The sequence below is a fragment of the Numida meleagris genome, chromosome 5 (genome assembly GCF_002078875.1).
Source record: "Numida meleagris isolate 19003 breed g44 Domestic line chromosome 5, NumMel1.0, whole genome shotgun sequence".
In the NCBI taxonomy this organism is placed as follows: domain Eukaryota; kingdom Metazoa; phylum Chordata; class Aves; order Galliformes; family Numididae; genus Numida; species Numida meleagris.
In genome coordinates, this window is record NC_034413.1 from 26,045,044 (window position 1) to 26,067,936 (window position 22,893).

General features: G+C 40.4%; 1 protein-coding gene across 2 annotated transcripts in view; it reads left to right on the forward strand.

The window, feature by feature from the left end:
• Positions 108–22,893, forward strand: part of CDHR1 (cadherin related family member 1) — a 67,085-nt gene continuing 44,299 nt past the window's right edge. The window contains exons 1-4 of one of the 2 annotated variants that reach the window (XM_021397639.1): positions 108–8,893; positions 11,497–11,559; positions 14,271–18,140; positions 19,734–19,856. Coding sequence is in view for 1 of the 2 variants with exons in the window: in XM_021397638.1 (XP_021253313.1) it covers positions 22,642–22,765 (124 nt within the window). In the remaining variant the exon portion in view is untranslated. Of the gene's footprint in view, positions 8,894–11,496; positions 11,560–14,270; positions 18,141–19,733; positions 19,857–22,457; positions 22,766–22,893 lie in introns of those variants that run through there. The other variant, XM_021397638.1, reaches the window with a different exon arrangement.

The following is a 22,893-nucleotide window of genomic DNA, read 5'->3' on the forward strand; positions in this document are numbered from 1 at the left end:
CTTTGCACTAATAATGCACTAACAACTTGGGTAAGAGTACTATAATTTCTTTTTCCTACAAATTCCTTTGTAAGAGAATGTATAATCCTCAGTTTAAAAAAAAGTCCACAGCAGTGATTACCAGTTTCACTGGCTGCCATCTTTTGGAGGATGTTTCCCAGATGGAAAATGATGGATTTACACTTGCTTCAGTAGGCCCTTCTGGTGTGTGCTGTTGGCTGTGGACTGCAGCTGGTGCTGCTTCTTTGTTGTATACAACAATATTTTTCTTCTGTTGCGGAAGAAGCAATGAACTGTGAAGAACCTTGCACAAAATCTTTTGGGTACAAAGATTAAACAGCACAATCTAGTTTCTGGCACTATTTTTGATGAAGGAAAGTATGTTGTGCTTAAGAAGGGGGAATGAATCTCTGGACGGTGAGAAGTACAGAGTTTAAAAGATCTTACCTTTTCAAGCAACTTCATACGCTTAATCCGTTTTCATGTACTATTGCTATAACTGGATATAGTGGCATGTTTGCCATCAAGTTCTAATCTACAGGGAGCTGCCCTATTACAAAATTCTGGTAATCATGCCTATAACTAAAGGAAACTTGGACTGAACTACTGTTTTTGTCTTTTCTGAGAACAGAGGTTTAGAGGCTGACTGAACTGTGAGCGGGGATCCCTGGATGGTTTGAGATAGTAAGGTATAGAAGGCAACACTGCAATGGGAAAGTCTAGTAACTTCTAAAGAAAAAACTAGCAACCAAATAGTGTCTGAGGAAGCATGAACACTTGTTTGTATTGGGTCTTCTGGAAAGATGAGACTCCTGTAGATGAAATTCAGCAGGAAAATATTGTGTTGGGACTGGCTCCCCAAAAATGGCAAAAATGAAAGTTGTTTTACATGTGAATGTAGTGTAATAAGATTCAGCTTAACTCAGTGATGGTTTGGAGAAGGATAAAAACTTAAAATGCAGTGGCTTAATAGGCATGAGAACCTCATACTGATTTTTTCCAGGGGCAGCATCAGTTGGAGAGTTTCTCATGCTGATTTTCTGTCATTCTCCTCCAGCAAATGCGAACTCAAAACTTGAAAACTGTCTAGAACTAAAAAGAATTGTTGAATTATATTGACACAACTTATTAGAGTGCTGTTAAAGGAAGCAGTTTTTGTTTCTGTAGATCTTTAAAACTTAGGAGATTTTCATAAGTAGGTATTAAGATCCATTAAATATGTCTTACTCAGCAGTTTTGAGAGCAAACACAACTGTGGAAGGGCAAGTTTTTTTTAAGTCTCCTCAATGGTGAGTACTTTCAGAAGGAAATTAGATGCTTTATATCTTGAAATTCAGATTTGTGGAAGCTAATCAATACTGTGGTTAAACTTTCTAGTTTTTAATACCCTATTTCCTTAGACTCGAAAAACAGGAAGCAAAAGTAGTTGTTACTAGGAGGCTATGAACACATAGAAATTCAAGACTGACCAAGGAGCAAAGCAGGTTCTGTTGTTTTCAAATAAGGAATGTTCCTTAACATTATACGTACTTGAGTTCTGTAATTGACTTTTAGTAAAGCCTTTATGAAAGAATTTTGTAGGGCACTTTAATTATTTTTAAATTTATGAGGAGAGGGAGAAAAAAGTTACGAAAACAGGCAGGATCAAAAACTTGCATGGTTTCCTATGTTTTGAGTAAATAAACTTGTATTTAAGGAAAAAAACTGTCATGCCTTTGAGTGTGATTTAAGAAGCATTGTGTAGTTCAGTGAGAAGTTTAAGCAGCAGCTTAATTGACAGTAAGTACAGGAGGAGTGGGAGTTTGTGTGTAAGCATAGCAGCAGGAAAGGAATTGTAGGTTTCGTTAGCCAGAAACAGGGCCTTATTAAAATCATGATGAAATAGTGTAGAACCCAGGAACACGGTTCAAGGGGAGACATTTCAAAACTCAGCTTAATGGAGATTCTGGTTATTTATGTTTCTTGAAGTCTACATGCAAAAGAAATGTTCTTTTTTCTTGTGTTCTAGTTATCTAGTTTAAGCAAGATATAATTCAGGAAACTTTTTGGCAGCTAATATGCTAAAACTCTCAGCTCTGTGACAGGGCAGCGAGAGGAGCTGTGCAACCTTCTGGTTATGGAAGCAGCTCCGTCACCGCTGTGCCCCACTCTTTTTCCCAGAGTGAGGGAAAAACATAAGCACCTATATGGGAGGGCCGTCTGTCCTTCCATTGTCTCTAAGGGATTCATCTTTCATTCATAGCTGCTGCTGTTTAAGAAAACACTTTTTCTTGGCATCTTTCAGAAAGGTGATGGAAGAAGGTGGGACCATTGACCGGGTCTTTTGCACAGAGTGCCTAGTCTGGTTGCTCAATGCTTAAATCCCAAAGAGTTGGTATGAGGAAATGAAGTGGTACAGTGACAAATGCCTGGGTAGACATCTTGTTCTCCTTCCTGAATAGGTAGGGCATTTAAACAGCTGGCAAGTCTCCAAAGCAGGAAGTACTGTGCAGCTGTCAGCCTCTGGGGTTTCCAGAAAGATGTTGGTGATTAATCTGCATATTGATCAGTTTCAAACATAAATAAAACCTATCTACTGATCTGACAGGAGCTGGTTTCAGGGATGGCAGGGAGCGTTTGTCCTTCTGAATGAGTGTACGTGATGTTGCGCAACCATTGTGGCGTATTCCTGGTTCTTCGGTACAGTGTGGGTATGCTGATTGATTAACACAAAACAAGTAAACATTTTTTCTTGTTTTGGTGGTATGAAGTCCAGGATTTGAACAAAGGCATTTGGAAGCACAGGCTAAGGACACATGCATTTCTGTAACAATATGAATTTCAGCTCCTCTTCCTCCTGCCATCTCCTATACAGACAGTTGTATGTTTCATCTTTTGATTTAGTTTCAGTTACTTGTGTCAGCTTGCTAAAACCACATAGTTCTCTTCACTGGGTGCTATTTCATTATAATGAGCCCCGTCTATCCCTCCAAGTACTTATGGTCATTTCAATTGTATTTGTGACTGGGAAGGTAGAAAAAAATATGCTTCATGAACGCTGATTTTGCTTTTAGCTTGAAACTTGATGAGGCAGGGAAGCTTGGCTGAAACTTTTATTGAGAGCCCAAGTTTTGTCTGAGTCCATGTAGGCAAGCGACATCAATGATTACAAGGTGAGCTTTTTGCATTGCACCTGAGCTTGCATTTCTCTCTTTCCCCTGGGGCACAAACGTAAAATTTGCCAACAGATCTGGAATTTTGCTTTCTTAAATTGTCCCGGGGAAAGAAAAATCTGCTAAGTTACTTGCTCTTACAAGTTCTTCAAAAATCCTGAATGGATGTATTACTTTAAGAAATGTGGTTATTTTTACTTGGTTTTGCAGGTGTGTATGTGTGTTGTTATTGTTGTTTTCAACTTTCTTGTGTTGCCCTTCTTCCTTAGAAGGGGATGTGCTGTACTGCTTAGGAGGAAAAAGTGAATACCTTCATCTTTGGACAGACTGTCACCACAAAAAGGAATGAGGTAGTAGAGATGGTAGATTCATAGCATCCTGTTTGTTCTTGGTGGGATGGTACGGTGATTTTAGGTTCATGTTCAGTATGTTAATGGTTCATCTGCTACAACGTGAAAGCAGTTTCCTTCATACAAGTAAGTCATCATGTCTCTGCTACCTCACCAGTGCGGTAGGGATGAGTTAGTGTCTTGGAAGAAATGTACCTCTATAGATACCTACACCCCCCGTATAATTTATATACTGTGTATCTAAGATGTTCCATGAAAATTACACTTAACAATTTTCCGGTTAAGTACAGTTATGCTGTTCTTTTCCTGATAGAAGGAAGCTTTTCTCAGAAGCTCTATTTCTCTCCAGTCCCTGGCAAATTCCTTGTTGACCAAATCCAAGATGACAGTGTAGTGATGCTGTTTTCTCATAAAGAATCTGTGGTAATCGAAAACAATTTCCAACCATTATTTTTTGTAAGACTGCTAGTGAAAAGTCCCAATGCAATCTATTAAAAGGTTGAATTTGTTTTTTTAAGCAAAAATGAATAAACAGAAAGGAAAAAAAAAACACTGTTCTTTAGTTAAAACTTAGTTCCTGAGAATACTGCTTTACAATAGAGGTAAATAATTGTTCAGAAGCTTAATACAGGTGTCTGGAAAAACAAACCAAACAGCATTAAAACAGGAATGAAGAAATTAGCAAAGATAGCATGTCTTTCTGAACCTCTTCCCGTTTGTCTGTCTCTGAAAGTAGGATCTCAAAGGAGAGATCCTTAGATCTTAAGGTCAGCACTCTGAGACACAGTGGGAGAATGTGTGGGTGAGAGACTTACGTTTCTAGAGTGTGTCAGTTCTGCTGCCATTGGCTGTTCTTCCTTGGTAAAGTTGAGTAAGCAAATGGTGGATTAATGACTCATCTGGGGACCTTCTGCTGGTGGTTTTTTTGGCTTTGTAGCAGCTGGAATTCTGGTGTACGGCTGCAGGTCTGAACAGCCATCTCACTGAGAATTGCCACGGACTGATGTACTCAGTTACCCGTGTTGTAAGAGCACGTATCTACTTTATAGCGATGACTGAAAGCCACTGCAATTGTTGAGCATTGAAATAAAAATCCAATTCTTTATTAAATGCTACGTGGAAGGGTTGTTTAAGTGCATTTTTCTTTTTCCAAAATGAGTCAATTTCAGAATTTGAAGTGCAAAGATTGTGCAACTGCTTACTTAAGTTATGGTGTAAAACAGAACTACTTGAAATATTGTGGGGAAAGGTAGCATGCTCATGGGCATGAGACCTTGAAGAAAAGTGCCAACTGAGTAAGGAACGCTCTTGCTACCACTATTCCATCATTTGGGAGGGAGAAGCAGGGAAAAATATTGCAAGGGACTAAAATAAACCCTTGTGATAAAGGGAGGCGTTTATCCTTGTGAAGTAATGGATAACAAACACCTGCATAGAATGTTGGTAATGGAGAGAAGAAGGAAGAGTAGAGCTAAGGACAGCAAAGAGTAGTTCATCGTACTGCAACAGCAAGCGATCTGTGAGTACCAGGGGAATGGAGGAAACTATCAGCTGTATGTGGAGGGGTTAAAAGCAGGAAAGCCTTGCAAAAATCATAAAGGAAAAACTTATTCTCCTACTTTTTCAGTAGGTAAACTTGGTATAGGAGAATCATGGATGCTGAAAGGTGAAAAAGCATGTACTGAGCTCTGTAAATTCTGGAAGCATTTGTGCAAATAGTAGTAGTGGATTGTAGGCAAAGGCCTTATTTTGTGGAAGCTGATGTGACAGTTATGGTTATACCAACCCATTATGATGAACTTCTCCTTAGGAAATTAATGTGTAAAAATGTGAAACAAGATCAACATGTTAAAATCTGCTGCTTTAAGTTATGATATAAAATTACTTGAAGGCCTTTAAAGGAATGTCTTCTGTAGTACATGAGGAGGCAGTACAGTCCATTGTAGTCTCAGTCTATGATGAGATGCTACTTTAATTACAGGCTCTATTCTTGCCATAGCTGTAGTCTATTCATATAGGTGTCATACTAGAGGCTCCTTTGAAAAGTGGGGGATTAACAAATTATTAATTAGATATCAACTTTCTTTAGGAAAAAAAAAATCTTTTTTGAACAATTTTTTGCCTGTGGCCAGGCAGGGTATGGGATTCCACCAGCCACTGAGTGCGTCTTCAGGAGGAGCAGCTTCAGCTTGCTGGGGATATAAAGCATTTCTCTCTGCCAATAGAGAGCTCTGGCTTCTTACAGGACTTTAGAGTAGTTTTCTGACCGCAGCGTACTCTGGCAGATCACCCTGAATGGGCACTTTGGTCTGTATGATAAATGGGAAATTTAATATTTGAACTTTCTCTCCCATGGCTAATTGTGGTGGAGTCTCAGCATATTATCTGATTTGGAGACTGTTTTTTTTCTGAAGTGAACACTTAGGTTTTTGTGCATTTTTGTTCTACTGAAAAATTTCTGCCAAAAAGGAGACTTGCACGCTTGAAAATGTGGCTTAATTAAATAATAAAGGAAAATGAAGACTGGAGCAGAACTGGATGACAGAGCAAGGAAAAAGGCAGATGTCAGGAGAAGGAGAGAAAGTACAATCAGAGGACAGGCCAAAGGACAGAAATTGAAAGTTTTTGTTCCTGTCTCCAAGTGAGGAGACACTTAAAAAGCTAATCTAAATAAGCATAATTGCTGGTATAGATGTACTGTCTGAATAGGAGACCCAGGCAGCCAGCAGTGGCAAAGGTGTGAAGCTAAGACTATAAATCAAAGAATATAAGGCTAAGGATAGTTTGTTTTGCAGAAGATGGTGTGTTTTCAGTGGAAAGGATGAGAGAAGAGAGAGACACTGGAGACCAAGAAATACAGAAATCAACTGTTCTACCATGCGCAGGAGCAGAGATCCTCTGTGTTTTGAGGGGAGGACCAAAACCACATTGCAGGTAGCATCCTCTGATTTACTTCTGTGTCAGCCAAAGTTGCAGAGATGGTGGCAGCCTCCCTTGGTAGCAAGCAGACCAGGGTGTTTGTGGGCAATACTTCAGACTCATCTTGCAAAGTCTTGTTCTATCTTGATTCAATAGCTTTTAAGCAAGTGGCTTGTTTGGCTTCTCCAAACTCAGAATGAGAAATAGAAGAGCAGGCTGGAGGAAGACATCGCAACTTGCTGACATCTGCACTGTTTCCTCGTGGTGGTATATCTGAGCATTCAGTGATGAGGCAAACCTGCATATTTTCCCTATTTCCCATCACAGCAGCTGGGAGACTTAGATTGCTTAACAGAGGGAGACCTAGTAGCAACCTGCCTCTTCCAAGCAGAAAACAAGTGAGGTGTCCAAGTAATGCACACTTACCTTGCTCTCAATGGGTGGTAAAATTACAACATAGCCATATGCATTTAGGAGAATAATTATTTTTAAGCACTCCTGTTGCCAGTTATTTTGTAAATATTTAAGAAAAATGATTACTTTTCTTGTGGTAGGTGTTGGCAGCAGCTGTATTGCATTTAACATTCCAGTGCCCTTCCAGTTCACTTATATGAATGTAGCTGGGGACGTCAGTAGCCATGAAGTGATGAGGTTCTTTTATACAGTACATATCCCTTATTACCTAGTTACTTTCCCCTTCTGTATTCAACTTTTATTTCTTATTGTGCACAATGAAAGAGGAGGCGATGGTGTTATTCAGTGCTATAGACATGAAAGATACTTGGGGTATAAAGTCTTAATGGGTTTGAGTTAATATGTGCCTTTTATGAGGTGGTTTTTTTTCATTTATACTTTACCTTTATGTTTAAGGAAGAAAGCCAGTTGGGTGAGGCAGTTTTAAAAGGCAGAGCCGAAACGCTGTCATCTCTATGGGGAAGAAAGATGAGAGTTTTTTGTTAACAGAGGAGCATGGGGAGATCTTGAGCGTGTGTTTCAGAAATAACCACATTCCTGGCCAAATTAAAATTGCTTTGGGCAGTGAAAAGCTTTAGAATGTTCAGAATAGGTAATAACAATTTTGATGTAAGAATTTCAATCATTTTGTCATTAGAGATCTTATACGTTTTGACTACAAACAGTAGCTGTTTTCCGGGTTACCACTGAAATATACTGTTCACATGGTTACTACCTATAAATGGCTATGCGAGTCACAAAACTAACTTTTTACCAATAAAGTAACTTCATTCTTTTGCTCCAGGAAAAAAAAACAAGTAATACACCGTTTGGAAAAATGTTCAGTGTACAGTTTTTGTCTGTTCCTCTGAATTCAACTAGAAGCATGTGTAGTGATGCAAATTGAAGGATTGATTCTATACTAAAAGGTAAAAGTTTTGTTGGCTCTTAAAGTGCAAGATCAAGGCTTACATCCATATGTTTAAACTATTCATAAGCCAAAAATCATAAAAATAGATCGAAGTTCTGTTGTCCCAATCATATTTCTGTGTCATTGACTGAACTCTGAAAGTACTTTGACAGTCTAAGTGATAAGAGTGATTGAGATGTGCCTGTGGCAAGGAAGGGCTGTTGATAAAGCACTTTGAAGAGAATGCTTTGTGTAGCAAATGTTGATTGTGATTTTTATCTTAAAGGCTTGGTAATGTCAGCCTTATCAGAAAAGATGGACAAATCAGCAACCCGCACAATATTTGGATGTTGTAAGGTCTGAAGGTAGAAAAAAGATTTGGGGGCTAAAGCTGGTAGACAAAAGGACTGATCCTGATTTGGAAGCCTATTGATCCAGCATAAGAAGCAACCTAAATTCAGAATCTGGAATATGAAACCTTTTGAAGTTCAGGGTTGAGGGAAGAGGGATGAGTTTGCAGGTGCACCAGAATGCACCATTCTGTCCTGCTGCGATTCCAAGTCCAGGCAGCTTGTAGGTGTAGCCCAGCAGGGTACACAGCTCATGGCACATTGCAGTGCTGCAGGCCCAAGTCGTTTCAGAATAAGCTGTGAGAACAAGGTGCTGTCAGATCTAAACTTCTGCCTTATTTAAGAGACTCAACTACAGCTGATCCTTTCTCAAAAGGCTTTTTAAATGTGTGTTCTCTGAACCTTGATACTTTGAATTTAATGGACTTCCTAATCTTGATTGTTAACTGGAATCTCTGAAAAAGACTTAATTATCCAGGTATAATAGATACCGAGAAGTTAATGATAAACTCAGAAATATGCTGTGTAGCCAGCTGTCTTGTTATTTGTGTCGACACCACGTTGGAATTGCTTTGATTTAGACTCTCCAGGTTTGTTTTGGTTTTCAGTTTGAGCTCCCTTCATTTCAGCTGTGTTCTGTCCTTCCAAGCATTCAAAGGAGCCCTGACTGTCATCTAAGGAGCTGCTGTGAGCCACAGGACAAGCGCTTTGCATCGGAGCATCCCTCTGTACTCCAAGCCAGGCGCTCTCTTTTAACTGGTAAGGCCTTTCACTAAAGCCGCTAACTGCTGCCTGATTTATGAGTAAATGGTTTCTCGTAGGAGGAAGGGCTGTTTCTTTCCATACCCTACAGTGCAATACAAAGGCCAAATCTCCACCCATTCTGAAAACAGATCTGATCAACCTTATAAAAATGTGAAGTTATGCTGGAGGCAGACCAGAACGCTCCTCAGCCTCCTGGAAGACGCCTCCTGACTTGTTGGAAGGATGAAGCTCCTGGCACTCTGTGGCTTTCTGTTTGTCTTTCTTTTGTGCCTCAGTGCCTTTACTGCAGAAGGTACGGTATACTTTTCTAACACATCTGTCTCCTTTCTTCTCCTGTGCTTCCCTCTTGTAACTTAAAAGGAAAAAAAGTGCTTATTCTCTAATTGTATGTTGATTTTAATTAAAGGAAACAAACAGAGCTTGGCAATTGGGGAGGAAAGGACAATAAATTTAGGACATAATTTAGAGCTGGAGAATGTGTATCGACTCTTTGCTTAGTTTGCACAATAGTTTTTTCTTTGCTCCCTGTTGCACACTGCGCAGAGTTCTCAACCTTCATCTGTGTTCTGAAACCCACTCCCCATCTGCAGCCCTGAAAACAAGTCCTAGTTATATTTTTTTTCTAGTAGTTAACTAGCTAATGCAAGAGTTGCACATTTTCTGAATAGTGAAGAAAATATTAGTGGAGAAAGTCTTTACATTTGTGGAATGAGGGGAGTATGGAACAGAATTGAAGTAAATGGGAAGTTCTGCACAGAGCATGAGACAGGTGACAGTAGCTCTCCTGACTTTCAGTCAGTCTCGATTTTTTTCTTTAGCACTGATATTACATAATTTAATTACTGCTTTACCATATAGCACTCATTTACCATTTTGCAGTATTCCAAAGCATGCAGTTTCAGAGTGGTTTAAACCATGAAGTGGGTTTCTTTGTCCACAGAACATATATCTGTAGGTGCCATTCTGGCTTTGCAAGGGAAAGGATTTTTAAACTGAAGGGTGTAATTCTTAGAACTCTTCATTACCTGCTCAGATTTGATCTTTGATGTTGTGAAAGTCTGAGACCTACCATATTGTTCCATGGTGTTTAGTTTTTACACAAGATGTAGTGAATGAATATGAGATAAGAAAAACCAAATTAGTGTCCGGTGATCAAAAGCAGCAGATCTGCCGTGCTTAATATTTTCTACAAAGTTCATAAAAAATCATTCTGTGTGTGCGTATGAGTGTGGAGAAACATTAGAAGTTCTTTAAAAGTAGTCAAGTGAGTTGCCCAGTTTTCTCCTTTACCAGAGCCGTTCTGAGTGGTGGATCTGTCTGCCAGAGCTGTGGTGAGGGTGAGTGAATGCTGGGGCATGTTATCTGTGTGCCTTAAGTCAAAGGAAGCTGGAGAGTGTCTAGATTTGTCTTCAGGAACATAGCAGAAGCATGTCCAGGGAGACGGCAGCACCCAATAAGATCTAAATAGAGATATTCTTATCTCTAAATAGAGACTTGCTCTGTAATAATGTTCCTTTCTGATAATGTGCATCCTGGGGAGTCGATACTTCATGGGATCAGAAGAGGCAGAAGAATTTTTGTAGGATGCTGTTCCTTATCCGCAATGATCCACAAGCACACTGATCAGCAAGACTCCTCCTAAGTAACTAACGTGCATGAGGTTGCCAGATTGTGTGAGTGTGCTTAAGTGCAGCTGGTGCAGAAGTGATGAGGAGCAATCTAGAATGAGCTGCGGCTATCTGCTCACTTCTGACTGTAGTTCCAGTGCAGCATTACGCATTCTAGCTGAGGTAGAAGTGCCTGGGTGTACAAATTGAAGGTACATTTTACGTAAAACCTGTTAGATCAGAATGAAATGATGGTGGTGTGACATCTCAAGCCTCTTGGGTGCTAGAACAGCCACCATCACTTGCCTTGGCTGTAGGACTGTGCCACAGGGATTTCTGGCACCACTGAGCATATGTGAGATTTTGCTGTTGAGAACTCCACCACCTCTGTCCTTTCTGTTCCACCTCTGCTCTGTGCTCACTGCTGTGTCAACCTTTCTTCTCCCTGTAATGTATCCAGTGCTGTACCAAGCATTCATGCGCATTCAGCTGCTCACTTAAGTCTAGTAGGCAGGGAGTGACTAAATGGCTTTGCCTGCTCAAAGCAATTATTCTGTACTCCTGTGCATATGGACCCAGAGGGGCTCTATTTGTCCTCTTGGTAATCTTTTATATTTTCATTAAGCAATGTAGCTGTAAAAACAGAGCAGAGTTTGTCTGTTTTACATTAAGCCAGCTGGAATTTGCTGGTCACGTTGCCTGCTAATTTGTGACTTTTCAAAGGGTAAAAATCTTCACAATGTATCTGGCATGTTGTGTCTACCAATAATGATTGAAGGGAATGAATTAGTTCCTGTTCTGTGCTAGGAACAAGGTGTAAGCAGGTGTAAAAATCAGTCATGACGATCCTTTGTTTCACAGATCTTTCTCTTCTTCAAGAATTTTAATGGTAAAAAATGTAATCAAAATGTCTGACCTCTAACACGTTTTGTATATGTGTACTCTGCATCTTTTGTCTCCATCGATAACGTATTATTTTTTCACTCTTAGGTCGGAATGTTAAAAAAGTCTGCTGTTCAAAGCTAGCCAAAATCAACAGAAAAGCACATAAAGGTAATAATATCTGCATTTTCATTGTAGCAATTGGATAATGCTTGTAGGTAAAATCACACCGCTTAACAGAATTTGCCATGCAAGTACTACCTTTGTTGTGCAACTGAGACATTGTTTTCTCAATCATGTGATGCTTCAGTGTTCTGTACTGAAGAAATAAGACTAGAAAAGATTGTTTAATGCTCACAGTGTAAAATAATGGGAGAAATCTGATAGTTGGATCAAAGCATAAAATGTTTTATCAATTCATGCTTTTGTAGAAGGTTGTACTGCTGTTTTGAAGGCAGAAAGTATAGTATCATAGCATGGTTCTTCATTGAGAAGAACAGGGTCTACAAATGCACAATTTTATGTTGTCTTTGCCTTGCTCCATTCTGTCACTATCTGTGGCTGAATACATCTCCGTATCTTGAGAGATCGACCCTGAAGTGTAATTCTGTTAATTACAAAAAAAAAACCTCAGATTTTGAACTTGCAACACTTTTTGGAACAAGAATTGCCTGAAGTTGGATTTGCCCTAAGTAAGAATGTCTTTGGACTTCACAAGTACATGTGTACTTGCATTTGAGAATTTCAAGGCCTTCTCTAGCCAAATACGTTCCCTATAAGCATGAGTAGAAGAGGAGGGCCACCCTGTAGTCTTTTGAGATCACTTGTTCTAAGGGCAAATGCAAAAAATCATAGTGTTCAGAGCGACAACAAAACATTTCGTTGCTTTTTAAAGAATTCTGGATGGTGTATTTACCGTTTCAGAAAACCTTGACCATAATTGTTTTTGGGGTGGGTTTATTTAGCCTCATTTTCTGACTGACTGCTGCCTCGCAGGGAGATGGTAATCAGATGCAGATACTTGTATCTACGGACTTGGTATTTCCTGTCTGCGTACCTTTTTGTTGACTGAAAACACTGTAGCTGAACAAGCCTGCAAATGGCTCCATTCACTTGGCTCTGGAACAGGCAAATGAAAGGCGAGAGTAAGCAAGCTGAAGGTTGTCTTCTCGTTCAGGTGGATGATGGAAGAATTATGTCTAATTTCCTTGTTTTAATTGGGTTATTTTGAATAGAAAAAGGAAGGTTTCATTTCCTCCAGAAAGAATCAGTGTTTTGTAAAGCAGTTACTGGAATTTTCTACAGTCATATCAGTGCTTTCACTGTTTAACAGTTTTCTCACTTAACAACCTTGTGCATTTTTGTTTATCCTTACTATGGTCACTCAGCACCTTTACTAGTCCCAGACCAGATTGGTTCTTTTCATCCATAATATCACTAGTTTCAGTAAGACACCAGTAAAGGAGCTAAACCACGAATAGACCTAGATTAAAAAAATAATAATTATTAGGTTTGCTTCCTAAAGTAACAATATTTGAAATGTTATGTTTCTAAATACATTAAAATGGCTGGCTAATAACTTCCAGTAAACTTTAAAGACTCAGAATATGATCAGTAGTCTTTCCTATTTCTTCCAGTTTTTCATCATGAAACTACTGATCTTGAAGTTTCCTGCAAATTCATTTCCATTGATAAAATACTTTAAATCCTTCATTCCTCTTTGTAGCTAAGTGACCTAGGTGGAAATCCTTGTATTTCTCTGCAGTTTTCCTTTAGCTGGTGCCTACAACCCTTCCTATCCTGTCCCCCTTGTGCTGAACCATGGGCTTTGTAGAAGAAGGTGGGTAACGTTGGTTTTGGGGCAGTGAAAACATTAGAGTTATGCCTCTGGGTCAGGGGTTAATAGTTTCTGGGGGCTCCCTCTTTTATTTAATTGATTGTAATAGTAAATGAGGACTTCTTCAGATATCAGTCATTCACAGCAACAGGGGTAGTTTCCTGGCCCAGCTGGAGGGATTGGAGAATGCACAGTTGAATGTGCAGAGGTGGCTCTCCTCTTTCATCATTTGAGACAGATATTTGTGTGCTCTGGCTGAACCATCACCTTTCCAAACCTATGAGCCTTCATGAGTATAGTTACTGCTTTCCAATCTGAGGTACCTTCTGACAAAGTAACAAGCATTTCAGGCTTTTTTTTCTGCAACAGAATGCCCCTTTGAAAGATGCAGCTGTGGGTAAAGTACATACAATGATGCTGGAACTGCTGCTCTGTTACTTGTCTGCTTCTATTATAATGTTTGATCTGAATCTGTTTTGACTCTTACTGAAAGACGGCCATCATAGCTTAGGCCTAATGCGGCAGCTGCCCAAACCTAAACACAGCAGTGTTTTATATTCAGTGCTGGACTGGAACTGCACAAGGTTGACTTGGTTTTGTTTTATTATTATTTATTAATTGTCAGGAGAACACTTCAAATGTTTCAAGCTAGCGTCAGCTTGTTGCTTCTTTCCAGAAAAACTGGTGAGTGTGATGATAGTATAAGGAAGGTGCTGTGATACAATTAGGTGTGTAATGTGCTGGCTGCAGGACTTGAGCTCTGGAGAAAGAGCAGCATTGTGTCTGTGCAAGCTTCCTGCAGCAGCACGGAGGGTTTGTGCTCACCCATACAGGGAAAAAGGCTTTAAGGAATGGGTAAGAAATCTCCAGCAAAGTAATGAGGAAAATATATTGCTGTCTTGTCCTTTTTGTTTTCAGACAACTGATAACCTAAGCCTGGCCATGTTAACGGTTCAGTTTCAGATATGAATATTTTGTGCCATTGCAAGCGCTTCTGATTAAACATCTCTTTCCATTTTCTCTCTCTTCTGTCTTTGTTTTGCAGGTACACATTCCAAAATGATGCCAATGCAAATAAGGAAATGCAAGCCTTGTGCTGCACCAGGCCCTCTCTTCGCTCCCGGACCCCTTCCACAGCTAAAATGAGTGGACGGAGCATCTGTCTGTCTGCATGTCCCAGTGCTTTACTTGGTTGAGGGTCCTCTTTTCACAAATAGGGCATGAATGTCTGCTACTTTGTTCAATATTTATGCATTTCCTCAGGCTCCTTCATCTTGTTAACATTAACCTGGTAGCTGAAGAGCCAGGCAGAGCTGTCTGGCTGCTACTGAACTTTATCTGTTGCATGTTCCTCTTAACCAAACAGGGATTTAGCTCTGCAAACAAATGAACAAGGAAGGCTGGACGAAACACTTTGTTTTGCATTTCTGGATGGGAAATGGCTGATGTTATTGTTTCTAGTTATCAGTATATACGTGTGTATTTAACACTTTATCTGAATAATTTTTTATTGACAAAAGGATTCTGTTTGTAGCTAGGCACATGACAAATTTGTTCCTGCAGCATTTGTTCTCAGTACTTGAAATCCACTTGTAAGTGGATTTCTAGCAAGTGAAAATGAGCTCATGATTTAGAAGGGGCTGAGAAGCTACATAAGCAGGCTGTTAAAATAGTCACGAAGGACTAGATTCAAATACAGTGCTAAGCATCTCAGTATCTCCTCTGGGGAACAAATTGGGCTTTAAAAGCAGGGGGGGTTGTTCGTTAGCTTCCCAGAAGAATGTCATCAGGTGGTTATTTAATATACTGAAAGGATGCTGAGATTAATCAGATTGAATCTTCTCCTTCTGAAGCCAGAAGGCAGTTGTTCTGTTCAAGCACCTGAGTTGTGATCACTTCAATAAACAAAACTCACTGAAGCATGACATTAAACAAATGGTATGAATAATACCTGAGTGCTAAAGAGAGAAACAGAAACTGTCTCTGCTGTCATCACCACTGGAGCTTTCACTCAGGAATCTCTTGTCCTTTTCTACCTGTCCCCTGACTGTGCTGTTATTTCTGTTGCCGGGGTGAATCCTCAAACCAGAATTGCTTGGAGGTTTATGAACTTCGTTTTCTCTCTAGTGAAAATGAGGTGCAGTGGAAAGCTTTTCCACTCTTGGGCAAATTGCACTTTGCAAATGGTAATTTTACCTTCAGCAGAAGGAATACTGCTGTTTCCCTAAGGTAACTGCATGTACGATAGGAATGGTCTCGGTGTCCTTCATTAATCTGAGGGAGCTGAATGGGGATGGTTAGATGCCTACTGTAACCCACTCAGGCAAAAGTGTTTCCCTGGAGACAAGTTAACGACGGGGCACTCAGATGTGGCCATGCTCTCTTACTGTCAACATTTCTATTGTGCTGAGCAATTGTTATTACTTCACTGTATTGCTTTTTGAGTTTAGATAGATCTGACCCTCAGCTTCCTAGCTGTAAGCTGACCACACACAGCATTTTCATATCAAGGATAAAAAGGATCCTCTGATCCTCATGGGATCTGAGTCAAGGTTGGTGAAGAGCTGTGTTCGATAGTTTTGCTGCTGGCCACTGGGCAAACACATTTAGCTTAGCTTTTGTACCTCACAAAAGGTGTCAGTAATAGCAGTGATGTGGAAAGTGTTTTGGATATTAGATGTTTTCAGCCATGGTTTACTCTGTAAGATGTGGCCACGTGTTTACAGCTGAGTGCAAAGCATTAGTAAGAGGTATGAGGGGTTCTGCTCACTAACATGAGTTAAGGCCATCTGTTTTATGTTTGAAAAATGCTATTAGATTTTTCTTTTTGCCCTCCTAACAGCATGCTGCATGCTCTGGTCCTTTTTCAGGCAGCGTTGTCTTTGATAGCAAAAGCAAGCCTCCAAGACCATCAACATAATTACAGAAATGCTTGGGGTCTTTAGACATCATCCCTGCACTTGAGCATTTTTACTCACCTAGCTTCTCAGGCTAGCCTCAACCTAGGCTTAAGGGCTATTCAAATACAAAAATGTCATGTCTGTGAGGCCTTAGTCTTGACTGAACAAAGTAAAGCAGGATTCCTCAAGCTATTTCAGCACTGACTGTGACTGCTGCTCAAATAGGGTTTTTGCCTGGCCTACTGGTATCAAGAGGTCACCTGTCTTCTTACTGAAGGTCATTTCTCACCTTCACTTTGGACTTGTATTTCCTGAACCATTTTCTGTATGTGGCAGAATAGAGTTACCATCTTATCACAGCTTCACTTTACATGCTCTTCATTTTGTTTCCTTTATTTCAGTGTGTATATTTTTTGCTTTACCTGAGGAGAAACATATTTACTCAGTGGCTTTGCTTACATGAAGTAATAAATTCAGTGTGCCCAAGCTCACACATGCATTTGTTTGTATCCTGTGTTTTTGTGTGCATCTGGCTGTCAAGCATGAAGATTGCACAGCTTTCAAGTTCCAATAAAGACATTTTTGATGCATCTCTATGCCTCGTAGAATATATGTTGGATCTTAGTCTGACCTTGTCCACTAAGTGAGCCAAGTGCTTGTCACTTATTTCGAGATTAATACCTTCAGCTGACATTAAATCAGTCTCTTATATGCTACTACAGCTGTGAACTGTCAGGGGGCACAGAGAAATGGTCACTGCTGAAAGGGGCAGTTAAAGTACAAGCAGTTTGGTTTTTTTTCCCCTTCAAAATATGTACCAGAAGACACAAAATTATGTATTCTTTGTACAAATTATAACCCCAGATGTGTGATGGGGGCTCTTGCTGTTGACTCCTTAACCCTCTTGACTCTGGCCCACAGACAAGGGTCTGGATGTAGATGACTTCAGGATTTTAGCTCTGAAGAAGTTAAGTTAGTCTGAAGTATGGGCAACTATGGCAGCTTCCTATGGTTGTGTCTTCTAAGGAAAACCAAAATCCTGCACTGATAATGTCATTACAGATGATTAGTCAGATGAAGCATGAAAGCAGAGGGCTGAATTCTTGCTCTCGCAGATCTATATGCTCTTGCAAAAGCTGAATGGGAGACTCGTAGTGATTTGAGTGTTCAGAAGATCAAGTCTGGATACCTGTTGCCTGACTCTCTTCTGTCCGATGCTGCTGCTAACTGACCTACTAGACAGATTGAGCAGAGTTGCCAGATGGTGAATGCAGATTGGATTCTAGCTATATTTGACCAAAGATTGAGAATTTGGCTAAAACTTAGCTGTGACTTTCTTCTCTCCTCAGTTGAAGCTGAGAGTAAAATCCCTTTACGTGTCAATCTTTTTTTTGCGTCAAATGGGCGTGTTGGTTCTGACCCATGTGTGACTTTAGTTCCCAGCAGCCATTCAGCCTTATGAGGCTTCTGGTGGGCAGTGGATGGCAAACTTGCTATCCAGCACACAACTACCTCATCATACTTCCTATTTTCAACTTGGAGCAGGTCTATAGGCACAGGAAAAATTCCCCCAAAATTAATTCTGTTTTCAGCGTGTCACTGGTGAAATCTGCTGGAAAAGTTTTCTGGATGTGGATTTGTCCAAGTCATCATTCAACCCTTCAGGTGCCACTTGTTTACCTATGTCTCAGAGGCCCTGCAGTGAGTGTCTTCAGGTGTGGGGGATTTAATTCCATACTTTCAGGCTGGTACTCAACAAGGGAATGACTGAGGCCAGAGATTTGCTGTAGGATAAGCACCTTACTGTCTCAGTGCCATCTGGTCAGTCTCTGAAAGCATGATCAGAGAAATCAGGTCACTTCATGCCTTGAGAGATCCTAAACTGAACATGATTTGTCTGTCTTCTGCAGTCTCGCACTCTCACAAAAAACCTCTGTAATTGCAAGAAGCTGTCAAAGCAAGCCCAGCTGATGTCAGAGACTCAAACTGCATGCGGCATGTTTGCTGGAGAGCAGGTGAGTCACAGCTGGCAGCGCAGTACAGATGCACACAGGAGAGGATTTAAGCCTTGTGCAGGAGATATACAAGAGCAAACATCTGAAAGTTTTTGTGCACAGAAGTGCCTGTTCTGCAAATGGTTGTGATCAAGTGTCTACAACTAGACCACATGTGCATCCTCCTAACCATGTTAGTGTACATACACACTTGTGATATGTGTAATGCACTCAAAGCGCTAATAGGTCCCAGTTAATAGGATCTCCAAGCCCAAAAGCTAAACAGCAGTAGGGTTTCCCTCACCTGACAGGCAGGGTCGCACTTAAGGACTTTCAGGGGAAGAAGAGAGGTTTTCTGCTGGATTCTGTGATGTTGTTTGGTCATTAGCACCGATCTCAACCTGAGGGACGAAATGGCATATTTTTGGGGGTGCCATTTGGTTAGTTTGTAGCCGATACAACTTCCCTTGGTTTTTGAAAATAAAACGTCTGCAGCATGCTCTTACAATTGGATCCTGAAGCTGCAGTGTACTGGAAAATACTGTCTTTGCTAGGTGGGTTTTCAAGTCAAAACTTCCCATTTGTCTCATTGAAGAGCCTTATGGCATAGTCGGTAATGGCTGTGTGGTGTGATCACTGAGCACAGCTAAAACCTGTTTGCATCCTAGAATTTTGCTCAAGAGATAAACGTGCCTGGTAAGAAAGATGATTTCATGCAAAAAGAGTGTGAGGAAGTCCATCTGATTACAGCTGCTATCAAAGAAACAATGAGATGTTTTGAAACAAGATTCTGAATAAGAGGAGATAGTGCAGCAGTGTCCACAAGTCCCTCTTTAAAGCATTCCATTTGACTTCCTAACTTTCTGTTATTCACTTTTGATTATGTGGGAAACAATGAATGTTGGCAGTTGTCAATGGGTTTTTATCTTGAAGTAGTTTGATTGTACTAAGGTTAAACAACTGAGCGTTTTCCTTTGTCTTAGTTAAATATATACCAATACTGCTTGCTTCTTTAAAAGTCTTTAGATTAGAATGGATGATGAGATGAGATAAAAAATACCTGAGCTGAAGTTATGTTTGGGAAAGGACTATATGCATGGTTAATCTTAGCCTTGTAAGTTCCGCTTTTGCTGTTTGAAATCCCCTAGATTGCCATTGAGTTAAGTCAAGACTGACTAGGTTGGAGAAAAGATCCTTAAGTCTAAGAAGTGAAATTTATTCATTCCTCAAATTGGCATCTGTTGTTGAGATTCTCACTATATAGTCCTATCAATTTAATTTACTAACAGCTTGTAAGAAAAAAAAAGGAAAAAAATGTGATAACTGCAGTACTTTGAGATAAAGTACTTGAAGGTGTGGGAGGAGAAGAGCCTGTCTGTGGGCTTTAGCCAGGGTAAACTAGTTGCTTTGAAAATCCTGAGAACCGGTGTACTTAGAGGACTGTTGACTGTGTAGAAATCCCTCCAGTGATAGTTACTGGAAATGTTATGTGGGAACAGGGTGATAGTCCCATGTATTTTTGAGGTAAGGTAAATTACTTCAAAGCCAAGTTTTTAGGCCTCATGTTATGGATAGAAAAACTGTTGAAATATGTCTTGTTTTCAAAACTTTCAGGTTAAAGACAAGCAGTGCTTTGGCGTAAGGGTCTCCCGTTGCTCAGATTGCCTCTCGTTACAGCAATCCAAGGTGAAGACTGAGGTGTACCCCAGCCAGTTAGACCTCCAAAATCCTAACAAGGTAAGTACCTCGGCACGTAGTGTGGAGTGGAGTTGAGCTGTAGGATTCCCCATTGAGAATACTGAAGGCACACATCTGCATTCCCAGCTACAGAATTCATGGGAAGACCTATCAGCAACCATGGTGCCATGCATTTACTTGAGTAAAATCCAGGTGCTGTGGCTGAATTGCTTATGTGGTCTAGAGCTGATCTCTAGTCAGGGCCGTAGTTCACCTGTGGTGTTTGTATTTGTTCATTTCCTCTACTAAGAAGCTGACTTTGATTATACATGGCAATGAAAGAAATGTATTTAATATTCATACCTCTTCTGATTCAACAAGTCATACTATTGCCTTATAAACAGGCCATCTATGCAGTAATGTCCATGGCATGCATGCCAGCCATAAAATTTATGGGGCAAACATGAGCATTTCCTTATTCTGCCTTGACAAGTTCTGTTATTTTTTGTTTCATTTTCTGTTATTTTTCTCAGCCACACTGAGTAAATGATAAAATCTTGATTCATTCATTATTCACACCCCAATTGCACAAGCTCTGAGATATATGTACAGTTTTTGCAGGGAAAATGAACAATTGTTATTCTTTCATAAATAACTTGGACAGTCTGTCTGCTGCTAAGTGGCATCCTTCACACAAATCTGTGTCATGCTCCATGGCACCACATCCATTAGTGTTCGTGCTGCTGAAGTGAATATAGGCTATCTAAATATACCTGAATATTTTAGTGACTATTTGTTCCTCCTCTGTCCCTATCAAAACAAAATGAGGAGAGCAATATGTAGCTTCCAGCAGACTGCGATTTCTGAATTGTAAATTGATATTTCAGTGGTCTTAACGAGCCTCTAAGCTAACAAAGTGGCTTAACAGGAACTTTAATTACTTACTAGCCACGTTAAGAATTCTCCTTGCCCCAGTTTCCTGGAGCACCATTTCTGCAAATATCATAAACAACCTTGGGCAGGCTGTAATGAGGAAGAGCCACATCTGAGATGAAGCAGTGGGAGTTGCTGCTTCATCCCAGGAATTCCCCAAACCTACTCCGTGACCACCTTCAGTGAATGACTGCAATTGGCATTTTTTTTCCTAGGGGATGGTCTCATTATGCCTGAATTTACCTATCCAGGAAAAAAAAAAAAGTTTGTTGGGAAGCATTTTGACATCTGTTTGAAAGTTGCTCCAGAAACAATCAGATCATTAATGTTTGTGCCTGCTCTCCCCCTGTTTTCCTTCCATTGTCAGTTCTTAGTTTCTTTGGAGATACAGACCTCACTGCTGTGGTTGCCTTATGACAGCATCGTATAAAACTGTAGCATGGCATTAACTGTACTGTGGTATGCAAAACTGCAGGCTGTCTGATCACACAGAACAGTACTACTCTCTTTTTAAGACCACCTTCTCTGTCCTAGGGAGCCCTGGGTACTTTCTGTTCCTAGGACATTACCTCATGTTTGCGTTGCTACCTGGGGAGCTTTTGTTGGTTCCTGATGCAGAACAATGAGTCATTTCACACAGTGCCATCCAGAAATATTATCAGATGTCCAGCAAGTTGGGGCCAGAGAGAATGAAAACTGGTTTTATTTAGAAGTATCTATAGAGTTTGGCATTTTAAATAGTCCCCAGCAAGAGAAGATTCTGTTCTGGCTCAATTGTATCAGGCAATCTGGGGAGTTAGGGACAAGCAAATCTGTCATTATTTTGTGCCTTCTGAAATACTGACCATACATAATTCCATACCCTGGTTTCACTCTGTGTATGCTAGAACAACAAAGTGTTTCCTCCTCCAGGTTCTGGCATGTAAGGTCACAAGAACATGTTGCTGGTGGTTACTGAAACAAGATGTTTAGCTTCCTTCTGTCTTTTTGGTAGAACTGAACACAAGTAAAATGTTTTATTGTAGGTAGACTTCCAGCTTTGGTTTTTTTTGTTGTTGTTGTTTGGTTTTTAATTAGACATACTAGATGTATTTTCCTTCTGTTAATTTATTTATTCTACTAATCACCATCTGATACTGCAAAGTAACTAACTACCTGCAAACCTAGTTCTTGAGAAGAAATGAAGTCTTCTGCTACCATGGCTTTTGCCAAGATTTTCCTGTGCTGAGGAATCACAGAATCCTAGCAGTTAGAAGGGACCTCTGAAGGTCACCTAGTCTATCCATGTCCAACCCATGGCCCACGGGCCACATGCAGGCTGGCACAGATCTCAGTGTGGCTGCCCTCTCTTTCTGCTAAGCAGCCCGGCCCAGCCCCAGGCACGAACACACTGCTCACAGCAACCATTCATCAGTGTGCAATAAGCACTGTCTGTGCTGAAACCAGGGCACAGCATGGGTGCAGTACAATGCCACCTCAAGTGGTGGCAAATACTTGTATGCATTTTGATATATTTACTAAACATAGTCCTGTAAACAGCAAAAAATATGCAGCTATGCTTTCTGTTTTGATAAAGGAATTTGAGAACAGGTTTTACGATTGCTGAAAAAAAATTGTCCATTTTTGAATATATTTGCAATTCTGTTTTCAGTTGACATGAATACATTACCTGTGAATTTTCAAATGAAATATACAGAGTTGCAGTCAGATATTCAACTCAAAAAAACAAACAAACAAACAAAAAAACGCTCACGTCTCTCTACCAGACTTTTATAAGCCCTCTCTTACCAGAGAGAAATATCCCTTTCGTCACAATCACACCCATGGCAGAAATGCTAAATCACAGCTTGAAGTAGTGATTGAGCAGCTGGTGGAAAGGCAGGGCCAACCTAGGGGAGCTCAGGTGCAAGGAATGCAGCTGAGTGACCAGAAGGGCTGGAGCCAGGATCCACCCCTTCCCAGACCTCATTTAAGGGTCATCAGTGGAGGGAAGGGTACCTTACTGAAGATTCTTGGATACCCAAGGTCTTCCAAAGGTAAGCAGCTTCTTTCTCTTATTTCTGTGCCTATGGCTGTTGCATTTGAGCAAGTCCACGCTTGCTGGAACCTGGGACCTTGCTGCTGTGCTGTCGTTACTGTGCCTTCCATTGCATCAGAATGCCCT